General features: G+C 41.3%; 1 protein-coding gene across 1 annotated transcript in view; it reads left to right on the forward strand.

The window, feature by feature from the left end:
• Positions 1 to 13441, forward strand: part of TTC17 (tetratricopeptide repeat domain 17) — a 107109-nt gene that overhangs the window by 52728 nt on the left and 40940 nt on the right. The window contains exon 16 of the mRNA XM_051966259.1: positions 765 to 951. Within this exon, the coding sequence (XP_051822219.1) occupies positions 765 to 951 (187 nt within the window). The remainder of the gene's footprint in view (positions 1 to 764; positions 952 to 13441) is intronic.

Consider the following 13441-nt stretch of genomic DNA (forward strand, 5'->3'; position numbering starts at 1 on the left):
GGATTTAAGCCACTAAATAATATTTGAAGTGTAATCTGAAGAGAAAAGTGCTCACTTGCTGGGCTAAAGTTAGGAGAGTTCTGCTGTCAGTTGGCTTGTTACAGTGAAACATTTTCTATGAGTTAATACCAGTGTGTTAAATGTTACTTTACTGTTGTTAAGCTGGATTGCTGATAGCACAAATTCTGTTTTCCCATTACACTTTTGTCCCAACTAATTGAAGAGGAGATTAAGCAAATGAACAGGTTAAAATTCAACCGTGCTTCCTTCAAGTAAGGAATTTTTTAATGATGCCATAATCTGGTACACTGAGTAGCCAATGTGATTTTAAATGGCCCTCAGTCTCAGTTTTCTTCCCTTCCCATCCCCAGACCTCTCATTCCATGGGCAAAGCTAAGAAGAAAGAGTAGACTCCATTGAAATAGTTTGTACTTATTACCTTTAGTAGGGCTGTGTATAATGAGGAATATATAAATATATTTATTTAATATATTCTCTGAACCCATTCTTTAAATGGTGATTTACTACATCATCACAAGAACATTGGGTGTGGATTTTTTTTAAGCGGCCAATGGCTCCCAAATGAAGATTGTTGGCTGCTCATCAGTCCTGCCTTTAGGAACAGGTAGTGCTAGTGAAATGGCCAACGATTCCAAACTTTGTTGGGAAGCCTGTGCTTTCCAGAGGCCCAGTCGCTGTTTTGGAACTTGAAGAAAATAAGAATTCCCTACTTTCTTACTTTGGGTTTTTTCCTTTCTTTTCAGCCTCTGACCTTTCTGAGCCTAGGAAATGCCTATCTTGCTCTGAAGAACATCAGTGGGGCGATTCAGGCCTTTCGGCAGGCTCTGAACGTGACGACCAGGTGTCTGGAGTGTGAAGGCAGCCTGAAACTGGTCCGCTGCATGCAGTTTTACCCGTTTCTGTACGCCACCCCCTCATCCGCGTGCAGTGGTAAGCAGCTGCCAAGCGCTGGCCAGGAAGCGAGCTGAGGCCGCCGGCCTGCCTGCCAGTTCTTAGGACTGGCCGGGGGGAGGTTTCTCCTGAGAGTTCCCTGCTCTTCATGTGACCGTAATATGACAGTCATAGAAATTTTGCTACTTAGAGTTTCTCTTCATGCTGTAAAACTATGGGGTGAGGCTGGAACCCAAGTCTTTTAGTTAGAACAAGAAATACCTAGAAAACCTTAAACCCTGCCCTTTAAAGGGTGAGACTGAAGGTTACCATTGCAGCTTTTAAAATCAGAAGTTGTGAGAAGAGAGTGTTTCCTCCTTCCAACAATGGGAAGGAGATATGTAAAGACAGGGAGAGAGCCCAGTGTGCCTTAGACAACCAAACTTGAATTAATGCCTGTAAACAGGAGAGCTCTTGTGCACACTCATTCATCAGAATCTCTTAGTTTTCACACTGATCAAGAATCATTTATTGCTTTAATCTTCATCCAATAAAAATCATGATTGAGGAGACCCTCTTAAAAATATCAAGCAACCAGTTTCCTCGTACACTTGAAGCAGGCTCTGAATTCATGAGCATGGAGTTCTTTGTAGTCAATTTTAGATAGATGCAGATAGGAGATCCGAAAATAATGGATTTGTCAGTACATTGTTTTTGTTTAGAATCAGTAGCCCATTTGGTCTTTGTTTATTTTTGAGGCCTTTCACAGTTTAAATTTTGAAAATGTATGTGGGTATTTGAGTGAAAAAGAAATAGACAGCTGGTGAAGAGGCTTGGCTAGAAGCAGACCCAAATGTCATATTAATGATTAAGAACTCTTTTAATCACTTGGATGCGTGGAAGGGTGTGATACACTGGCAGTCATGAAGAATCCCTGCACTCTCAAGTAGTCCTAGAATCTTAGAGCTAGAAGCCATTGTAGTTATCATCCATCCTTGCCAGCTCTCATTTGACAGATAAGGAAACCAAGTCCCAGAAGAGTTGTGATTGGTCCATGAACTTACCTCCAGGGAGTGGCAACATTGGAAGTAGAAACCAAGTCTTCTGACTTGAAGACTTCACACTTCTCTCTTCAAGGCAGTCCTCCCCAATGTTCCTCTATTCCAGTCCAGTACAGCCAGTTCTCTTGTAAGGTTAAGTGGACCTTTCCACATACCTCACCCTCCCCACTTGGGGCTCTGTGTGGCCCTGCCAAAACCCATGTAATGGGGCAAGCTGGAACCCGAGCCAGAGGGGCCTGTGAGGAGTCCACTTTATGTGGTGCGAATGTATGTAAAGTGAGAACTGTCTGTATTTGAGTTTTTAAATGTTACTATATTTTTAAGCATCCAAAGAAAGCAAAAGACTTGGGAATATAAGGGTGCCAAAATGTGAGGTATTTTAGGATCCGGATACAATCTGTGCTTTTAAAATTTCTTGGATGCCCAAGAACAGCCTTGTGGACAGTCACTCCCTCTCTCCCACTGAGCTGCTCATGGAATGACTCTGTACTCTCCATCAGCTTGTTTTCTCTTGCCACCATTCCTCCAGGAGGAAAAGAAGCACCCACTGTGGGCCGTCCAGTAACTCTTCTTTCTAAAAGCCATCTCCCTTTGGAAGGGATTGGGATGCTTTTGCCTTAGTATTTCAGTCGTTTGAAATCTCTTCTTAATTATTCATATCTCCTTTGTCAAGAAAGGAAGTGCTTTGGTCTTGTACTTTCCCCTAAAGGATATTATGAAGTCTTTTCTTTCCTAATACGAGAAATATTGCATAGGAAATGATTGCAGCTCAGGTATATATTGAGTCCCTAAGCCCTTGATGTCAGAATTAAGTTGGAGCTGTCGCAAAAGGAGGAGGAGGAACAGGAGGAGCAGCTCTCCCGGAGTTCATCTTTCAAAAATCACATCCTGTTTCTAACAATGCTTCATTTGCATTCTGGCATTAAGAGCAAACCTCTTGATGAGAATGGTAATTTCTTAGCCCATTTATGAAGTGCATTGGCCTTATGTAAGTAGGTAACAGGCCCTCTTGTGAATTTTGAAACCAGGCTTTTATTGAGCTCATTAAGAAAAGTCTCAGTTTTGGCAGACCTAAAATCTTGGGGTGATCATGATGATAATCCCAGATGTTCTTTTAGCACTTGACAGTTTTCCCAGACTTCACAGATAGTGTGTCATTAAGTCTATACTTGCAGCAGTCCTATGAAATGGGACAAGGACGATCATCCTCTTCACATATAAAACTGAATCCCAGAAAGTTTAAGGGTCACACCATCGGTCAGTGGCAGAGCTGAGACTAGAACCCAGGTCTCGGCTTCCTGTTCCACTCTACTCTTTGGAAAACTACCAGACCCTGCCCTACCAACATTTTAGGGCCCTCCACTCTTGCATTCTTGAGGGATATCGATGACTGTCATCATTGACAGGAAACTTATTTCAGCCTATGGCTTTTCCTTTCCTGAATATTTGCCCTTTTCCAGTTACCCCACTGACCATGCTCTTTCAACAGTTAAGAAAGTGAAATAGCCTTAAAGAAACCAGGTTCCCATAGGTGACATGTGAATGAATTTCAGTTCCTTCTGTACCTGGTGCACTCAGTTCTGTGTGTCTGCCCACATAGAGGCTGAGCCATCCTAAGTGATTTTTAAACATCTCATTAACCGGATAGATGCAGCAAGGAACATTTCAGCATTGTCATTTAATGATAAAAATCATGTTTCTATTTGTTTCCTGGCTACCTGAGCTGGTCTGCTTTTTTTCTTTGGGGATGGGGGGGTGGGGGCAGGCTGGGGATTGTTTGATTTTTTACCTAATTGGAAGATTTAGTAACTTAGTATGTTTGCTTGCAGACATTGGCCTCAGGGTCAGCAAGATGTAGGTCAGGTCCTGCTTCTGACACATCCTTCCTGTGTACCCTGAATCTCAGGGCCCCAGGCAGCCTCTTAAGACTCATAAGGTATACAATGGCTGCCAGTGTGAAGCGGGCAAGTCAATACACATTTATTAAGGGTCTACTGGATGCCAGGTACTGTACTCAGTGCCAGGAAGGAAGAAATTTCTTTACCACTAGTGTCTACATCAAATTCCAGATCTAGAACATCATACACACATACACGCTCATATCTGAATACATACACCAGTACATGCACATAACCCCTTGGCTTTGATCGTCTTTGGATGAGAGTTGGGAAAAAAACATAACTTTCATGCATAGTTAAAAGGACTCAAATGGAATCTGTAGCCAGACTTTCACCCTAAAAAAGCAGAGTTTTTTCTAATAAATATATGTATATGGGTTTAAGATTATTTTTATGTTCCATGTAAGTCAGATTAGCATTGTTAAGACCCAGACTATAAAGTAAATTTAGAAATTCATTTTTGAATTGTTTTTCGGACCACTTTTGAACAATCACTGTTAGTCTTCCAAACTCTTGTCTTAAATTTTTATGATAGCCCACATATACTTATTTTTAAAACAAATGAATATTGTATACCATTTCAGAGAGTATAAGGTTAGTATTTTAAGTGAAAGGGAGTAGATCTTGAAATATTTGTGTATTTTACCGATTTCACACATCAATTATTTTCACAGATTTTACCAGTATCCCGAGAAGTGGGTATTATGTACATTTAGCCTCCATAAATAGCTTTTGCAACTAATTCATTCGTCATGCAAATAAATGACCTTAAAATGTCATGACAGAATTAGCAGTGATTCACATTACTTATATAAATCTGCCCAAATCAATGCAAAATTATTTTCTTTCCTGAAACTATTTTACAAGTTTAAAGTTTTTGGAGGATAGTTCCAGTGTCCAGCTCCATTGTGTGTTTGTACTATACAGTCTAATTACATGTTTGTTTTCATCTCTCGCAGCTTTAATCAGAGACCAAATTTCTCCTGTGTCGATAGTTTTTATAGCCATATCATTGCTTTAATTTCAAGGATCCTTTAAAGAATAATGTGGTGGAGCCATTTTGAATTGTTCAGCCTATAAATTTGGCAAAAGTGAGAATTTATTCCCCTTGTCTTTGATAAGCATTCAGTTTGGCAGTCGTGAAAGCCAGATTGGTTGTCTACATTTGATGAAATTTTTTGCGATTCCATTAAAAATGTATATGAAAATGAGTTGGTCACATTCACATACACCAAAAAATGTCAGTGGAATGTGGTACCTTTTTTAGTTTCCCAAATTTAGCATTGGATTAGGTGTAAGATTTCGTAAAACAAAACAAAACAAAACAAAAAATCAGAAATTTTCTTATTCATTGTCTCTTCCCCTGTTTTTTTTTTTTTTTTTTTTTTTTTTTTTTTAATGAACTAAGCTGTGTACTATTTAACAGCAAGCAAAAGCTACATTTCAGGACCCAAGATGCCTTACACTAAATTGCTAAGAGGCAGGAAGGGAGGATTGACAAGTTGTTACCCAAAAAATCAAGGAAAAAACTGGTAACCTACTTTTTTTTATAATCTAGAATTGATGATTTAAGAATTATATAAGTATAACAAACAATTTTGTTCTGCCATAAGGCTCTGCTAATTGGGTACAAGCCCTGAGTGGGCTCACTGGGCTGGAAGTATTAAGCATGAGCCTGTGTAGTCTCGGTTTCTCTTTTACAAAGACCAGCTTAGGCAGTTCTGAGGGCTCATCACCACCAAGTGATAAAAGTTTTTGGCCACAGAAACTCATGAAGACCATTTAGGGTGTGAAGGAATTGCGTCTGCACCAATGGAGGGCCTCACCAGGAAGTAGCAGGTCCTTGGAGAGTTAGAAGTAAGGATTTGAAGTCAGCAAGGGCCAGAATAGAGAAACAAAAGCAGTCACACATAAGTTGATAATAATAATACTGACTTGGCAATATTCAACATTATTTGATGTTTTCATTGGATTCAACCATGGCAAAAAGCTCTCTCTCTGTGGTGTTCCATGGTATTCATCGTGTTTGTAGCATTTGCATATCATTGCTTCATTTTCTAAGTACTTTACAATTTCTGTTGCATTAGAAAATGCAGGACATAAAGGGCAGTTGTATTAATAGGCCTTATTTAAAAGCGTCAGCTTATGCAGTTCTGCCTCAGTGATAATCACACTGCTCCATCATTCAGTTGAGTATTTTGTGTTTCAGTTTTGAAAATCTGGCTTTTAATTTCACTTTTGGAAAGTGTCCTGATGTCAGTCAGTCTGGGCAGCTCTGGAACACTTCCTATCCCGCACTTCCTGCCTCTCCCTAGAGCATTAGCATTGAAAGGGAACTCAACTTCTCTTCTTGAGTCAAGAAAACCTCTTGCCTGTGGTTGAAAGGCCAGACTGATTTCAGGGCCCTGTTTTGATAAACATTTAAACGGGGAGTGAGTAAGCCCGAAGCCTGGTGTGGATTTTTCACCTCCCCTTCTGCCATCTTTTGGCCTCGATTGGGTCGGGGAGGTTGAGCTATCTGCTTTTAACAGATGATGAAGTGGCCTTGGGGAAAGGCCTGCCTCTCGATTGACAGGTTTGCCCTGCAGAAGCTCCAGAGTCCAGGGCTTCTCGCCCACTGAACATGTGACCCTTGGTTTTTCGTGGGCCAGAGCTGTCTCTCTGTGGGTAAATGTTTCACTGTCCTCAGCAGACCTCCTCTAGAGCTTGCGGTGCCGGGGCGTTCCGGTGCCGCTCAGTAATGTGTGGGTTCCAGTAAAAATGTATCCATATGGACTTTCATTGCTGAATTGTACAAGTCTGTTCCAGTTCATGTGCATGTGCTTTTTTCCAATCTAGTGTGCAGGTGATTTGTTTATCCTGTCTGCATTTCATCAAAATGTATTCTCATAGCACAGTGTTTCCATATTCAAATTTATTGTTTACATAAATCTTTTCTCTTTCTATAACTCGTTTCATTGCCTTCTGTCCTATTATTTTAGTCTGTGTGTTCTTCGCCTTTGTTTCTGTATTTCCAAAAGTGCTTGCCGCTTAAAGCATTTGTGCAAATGATCCAAATTTTGGGGAAAAAAATTTCCTGGCTTCTAGTGCCCTCTTGTGGACCAACACACACTCCCTGCAATCAAAGTTCTTTGTTTGCCAAATTCTTCCAAATAAAGGTAGCTGCCTTTTAAAAAAAATAAATCCTAGTGCTTCCTTTAAAAGCGATGTCATGCCTGTTAGCACACGCACACCATGCCCACCTCCCTTTGCTGCCAGCCCCAGGTTTGGTGCACCGAGCTGCTGTCTCAGCGCCCCCAAACCGGAGAGGGTCTGGGCGGAGGCCCGTAGAATGTTGCTCCAGCCAGTGGCCCTTCACAAGAGCGTCACCACTGCCACCAGACCCCACGATAAGGGGCCTTTGGCCAGTTGCTGGGACAACTCAGCTGGTCCCATGCGGAGCCGCTCCCCCTCCTGGGATGTTGCTTTGCCCGATACCTGCCACGTCCTGGGTTTCTGCAGCAGCGTTTTTGGTCCAAGAGCGCAGGGCGCTTTCTCAGTTCTTTGCTTCACAAACACCTCATATCCAGCAGAGCAGAGTGAGCGAAAATCCCATTTTATAGGTGAAGAAACTGAGGTTCAGGAAGGCCACTGAAGCACATCAGTGGCGGAATTCTGATTAGACCTAGAGCTTCTTGTATTAGGAAGCCTTCTAACTTTGGCTAGCACTTGTAAATCATTTTCACAAAAGTGTCACAAAACCTCACTCCAAGGGTCCTGCAGATGTGTAGGAAGAAGGAAACATTTAATGTAGGTCTTCCCTCAGCACAAACCACACGACACGATGGGTCTGTGTGCAACTGCAGGGTTCGTAGGTCAAGGTTAGAGTGAAAGGATCCTCTCCGGCCATCTAGAGCACATGCAGACATTGAAGTGATTGAAGGGGCCTCATCAAAAGCATCTTTTAAGAAATTCAATCCCCAAAATTTGGAATGTAACCTTGACCACCTCCAAGCTTCTCTTCACACCACTGGGCTTTATGCTGAGGACCTAGCAGCTGGCCTTGGGATTGGCTTAGTGTTAGGTCTGCCTCCGTCCTCTCCTTTAGCTTCTGTGAACAAACTATTAACTCAGCCACCTCTGGTCTTGGGCAGAATCGAACAGTCTTCGCAGACCCGTTTCTTTCTTTTCAGTGACTCCTTTTTTTCCTCTTTGAAGACATTGCCACCCTAAAGCGACAGCGTGGAGATGTGGATAGGAAGTAGAATGGGGAAGGTGAAGGTTCCCGGGCCAGTCCCAGCACCACCCTGTTCTGACGAGTGGACTCTGGACAAGCCTTGTAATGCTCTAGGGCCCCTGGCAGTTCTTAAGACTTGCATTTACAGAGCAGCGGGTAATACCCAGCTTTATGGACAGAGGCTCTCCCTGGGAGAGCCACTAGCCCAAAAAAAATGTGGAACCCACACAAATGCTATTCTGTTCCAGAAACTGTCTTCTTGCCCGTCTCTTACTTTAAAGCAAGGTACTTTTCCACAAGGTTATTTAACAAATCATTTATTTAAAAAAAAAAAAACAACTGACTTAGTTGGCCTCTTTAAAATCCATCCAGAGATACCAGAACCTTCACGTAATTCCTATGTGATAGAGTGGACCTGTGGGTTCTTTGGAATAAGGAGGAACTGCCAAACAAAGAAACTCCCTCTACAACCTTCTCTGAGCAGTGGTGTCAAATTCAGATTAAAACAGGGTTCACTGAACTATATTAAGGATCTCTGCAGGCTGCATATTAACTGGGAAACAAGAAGCATGGACATTTCTTTTTAAACTAACACATCAACACATTAAAGTCAGGAACTACATTTTCATCTGGTTCAGGCTGAGCTTGAGCATGTTGTGGGGGACCCCCCTCGATCCTAGAGCATTGAGGGCTAAGCACCTTGCCTGAAGTTGCCAGAAATGAATTTTGAATGCACACCTTCATGGTTCCAGGGCATTTCTCTAGCCATGAGACCACACTGTCTCTCTTAAGTACCATCTTTAAAAAAAAAAAAAAACAACAACTAAATTTAGACACATAGAAGCCCACTGGAATAACCTCCCAAGTCCAACCACTGCCATAGCTTCCTTCAGAGAGTCTTCGCCACGATTTGGTAACCCACTCTGTAGTATGAACACATTTCTCATTAAGTTAGTCCCATTGAAGAAATAATTGCAATCTCTTTGAGAAGCCCGTTTTTCCAAAAATGTTGCTGCTTTAGATTTAGTTATGGCTCATTTCGGATCAATTTCAGTAGTTCTAGGGTTAAAAGAACAAAACTAATTGAGTCCTTTTATGAAAGATTACATGTAAGTACTTCTTTTATCTAATGGAAAGTGTCTTCATTTCATCATCAGCTCCTTGTCACTCCTGTCCCTAAAGTCTCACGAGGAAAAAAGAAGGCCCATCTCTTATTTCAGAGTTCCAGCAGCAAAAGAATCTTGTATGTGATTTGGATGTGGAGCTCATGCTCCTGACTACATGCTATACCCCTCATTCACTGCTGCCTTTTGTAGTTCAGAGCAAGTGGATCCACACTGCTGGAAAAACAACTTAAGCCCAGTGTCTTAGCACCTTGGACAGGGTTTTTGTCATTGGAGTTTCCAGCATCCTTGAATCTCAAGCAGAAAAGGTTTTTTCTAGAATTTTTTCAGCTAACATAGCTTGCTATATTTTATTACAAAGCCCCCATCTTCTCTAGAATGAATCCTTCATAGCGCAGGCTTTGGTAGTTTTTTAATAATGGAAAATCCCCTTGTTAAATCCTGAAATATTTAAAGTGTACAGTTGGCAGCACACCAGTGCTCCTTTCCTGCTTTCACACTCTGGGCTTATCATCACATTTATTTTCTGCAGGGATTCCCTGGCTAGGCTCCTGGAGTGGTTAATCCTAATTCTGCCTACATGTCACTCTACCCCCACAAAATTTAAAATTGTAAGACAATATCCTTCCTCTGTCTCCATTTTAAATAACTTAGCATATCTTGCTATTCTTTTGTAGACTTTCACAAAACAAGTGTCTGATGAAGTAAGAGAAATAGCAAGAGTATAATATTGATGCAGGCAGGACCTTCACTGCTGATATATCTCCCCATTCTTGTTAGCATGTGTTTGTGGCACAAGAATGAGAAATTCAGAGTTCAGCAGCATGGTTAATTGGTTTGATTTGATTGCTTTCTTGTTTCCTCTGTGAACTCAGGCTGACCATCACACCTCTGCAGGCCATCACTGCCTTCTTTTGTAAAAGGAGATCTTGATTGGGTGATCTGTACTAGAAAAGAGCCCAGACTCTAGGTTCAGATTCAGTTTCCTCTTCTATAAAATGAGAGTTTAAACTAAATGACCTTCAACTCTTCAGGCTTTGGTTGTGTGGGCCTGGGCAAAGCCTCAAGGTGACATCTTTCCATGGAGTGATATCACAGAGCACTTCATACTATGGATATCATATATTGCTTTTTCATATACCTATTAACAATGTATTTGCTTTTTGACTTTACCTAAGGCTGTCTGTGAGGTAAGCAAAATTATGAGTTTTCCAAAAAGTGATAATTACTTAACCGTGTTGGAAAGTACTATTTGAAACTGACAGTTTAGAAAGAAACTAAAGGTCCAGATCAATGTTATTTCTTAATGGTGGTTGGAGCCGAAAGCTAGTGATATATGAGGTCAATAAAATATCAGCCATGACATCTTAGACCCAGATTCCTGCTTTGAATCCTAAAGCAAAATCAGACCCACTTTTAATGTTTCATTAAAATTGGCCATAATCTCTAAAACTGCATAAGTGCTTTTTCTAAATTCAGTGCCTAATTTAAAAAAAAAAAAAAAAGTTCTATCTGCCTGTAGGAACAAATTCCTAATTCCTAAAATAAAATTCCTAAATTTTCCAATTCCTAAAATAAAATTCACTTGCCTTCATTCTCTGTGATCCAAATTACTTTAATTCAAGTTTCAACAACCTTATAGACTATGTTAACACAAAGAAGCCCCGTAGGATCACAGAATCGTAAATGTATCACTCGAAGAAACCTTAAAGCCCGTCACCAACCCCTTCCTTGACAAAGGAGGAAACTGAGGCTGAGAACATTTCAGTGACTTGCTCAGCTTCCTTTCAGTATCTGAGCTGGGGTTTGATTTCAGGTCTTTGTGACTGCAGTCCCAATGGAAGCCTTTTTCAAACAGAATCCCCCATTAGAAAGGTTTTGCAGATCCACTAGTAATAAAGGATGGGAGATAGTGGGTAGATTGTGCGAGCCGCAGCGTTTAACCCAAACAGCTTGAGCCACTTGGTTCTCTTGAACTTGGACCTGTTTCACCAGGCTCACATTGGCCTTGCTTTGTAGCCAGTACTCCAGGGAGAACTGAGATTGACAGCTCCTCCATCAAAGATGGCAACAGAACCTTGAAACTGGAGAGAGATTACTGTCAGGTGGCTTTGAAGTGGTTCTTGTCATCAGCAGGGATGGCCCAGAACTCTGGCCTGTCAGTGAGAGGCGGCCACCACTCACCAGGAGGATGAGGAAGTATGAAGGTACAGTGTTTCAAGGTATCTTTGCTTGTTCATTTGCCCAGTCATCCTAGGGGGGAAGTTCATAATGCGTAGACACACATTCTGCCTTCAGTTTTGCAAAAGGAAACCCAAGTTAACGATAAGACCTTCATTAAAATTCAGGCCATAGGACTGCTTGCCCTCCCTCTCTGTATGTAGCACCAGGGCACCCAGTAAAAGGCATCTCCAGTCACATTTTAGTCTTTTATCTGCTGACAGGACTGGAGAGTTAAATTTAGATATCTTTCTCTGTGTTTTTGGGCCCCATTCCCAGACAGCACCAGGAGCTCAACGTGGTTTCTATAGCCATATCATAAAGGACAAACTGTCATTGTAGTTCCTGACAAGAGAGAAGAAGGAAGGGGGCAGGAGGGATGAAGGCAATCTTTATTATTGCTGGACCCCCCATTAGGCATTGCCGTGAGTATTTTTGACCCCTGCAGGTATACTTTGCCTCAGGATAGGAGCAGAAGTGGGGGGATGCTATATATTATATCCACCTTCTGTCATTTTTAAGGCAAGAGACATACTAAAAGTATAACCCTTCTCTTTAATCTTCAGTTTCTCATGGGTCATTCCCTAAGAATAATATTGTTTGGAGGCAGGGGATGCAGAGAAACTTACTTTTATGGAATGTCAATACTTTTCAATTTATTAAGGGCCTGCCATGACCTAGACCCTGTGCTAGGTGCTGTGAATACAAAGACAAAAATGCCCACAAGGATCTTGCATTCTCTTGATGGATAAGGGTGATACATATACACAGAAAAGGAAACAAAATATAGAAAAATTCATACAAAGTAGTTTCCTGGAAGAGGGAAGATGCTAGCGATTGGGAGGCATCAGTATAAGCTTTATGTAGTCACTCTGAAGCAACTATTATGTGCTAAGTACTGGGGATCCAATTTATTTTCCTAAGTCTCTACCTTCAAAAGCTCATATTCTTATCAGGATAGAATGTGTATGTGCTCATGCACACATAACAGACACACAACTACAATACAATGAGGGGCCAGGGAGGCACTCAGCTGAAGTGTTTAAAAAAAGGTTTCATGGATGATGCTTGAGCTGAGTTTTGGACTTTAGATATTGTGTGAGGGGGAAGGATGCATTGCCAGATCATATAAAGATGGAGTACTGCCGAAAGGGAACAAGAAATTGAACTTGATATCTCATAGCTTCCATAGGCATGACTCTTTCAGATGAGGAAAGGATTACTTTTAGTGCAATGACACAAGTGGTTTTTAGGGCTTTAAAAATTATCATTATCTACACAAATAGAAATGGTTGCCATTTCTAATTAATTTTTATACACAGACAACTGTGTACCTTGAGAACCCAATTGAAATTAATGTTTTTTAATAAGTTCATCAAAACACTAGGCTTGAAGCCCACTCTGATAGCACTGATTTATCCATATTCATTTCCATGACTTAATGTACCAGCACCAGCTAAGCCTAGTTAAAAGGGTCCATCAAAAAATTCTGTCCAACTGGCTTAATGACATTTGGAAAGACTGTATGTATACGCTTTGCCGGGGGGAGAAGGGGTTCCCCCACACTGTTCATTGTTGCTGTCATCATTTTCTTTCATATCCCGCTTTTAGCTTTGAACCCAAAAAATTTAGTCTAATTCCTTTCTCTGATCTCTTGTGTTGGTTTGTTTGTACCATGGCCCTGAAGGAAAAACTTAAGAATCCTTTCAAAGAGGCTACGAATATGTTAACTCCAGATAGTCTTTGTCTCATCTTCTCATTAAGTGCTTTTTTTTTAGAACCAGTCCTGAATGTTGCCATCCCAATTGTCCCTTCAGTGGTTTTTTTCAAAGCTGCTTAAATTTCATTAACTGCCAGCCCCTGCTTATCTAGCACTGGCAGGTCACGAAGAGCCAAAGTCACGAACATGAAAAAATAATGAGCCAATCGCATTTAAAGGAGAGCATCAGATCAGCCAGCCAGTGCTGAGCAAGCCCTCCCAATTCTTGCTGCTCCTGCAGTACTGGAACCCCCTCTCTGCCAAGAGCCAAT

Source organism: Antechinus flavipes, chromosome 6 (assembly GCF_016432865.1).
Source record: "Antechinus flavipes isolate AdamAnt ecotype Samford, QLD, Australia chromosome 6, AdamAnt_v2, whole genome shotgun sequence".
Classification (NCBI taxonomy): domain Eukaryota; kingdom Metazoa; phylum Chordata; class Mammalia; order Dasyuromorphia; family Dasyuridae; genus Antechinus; species Antechinus flavipes.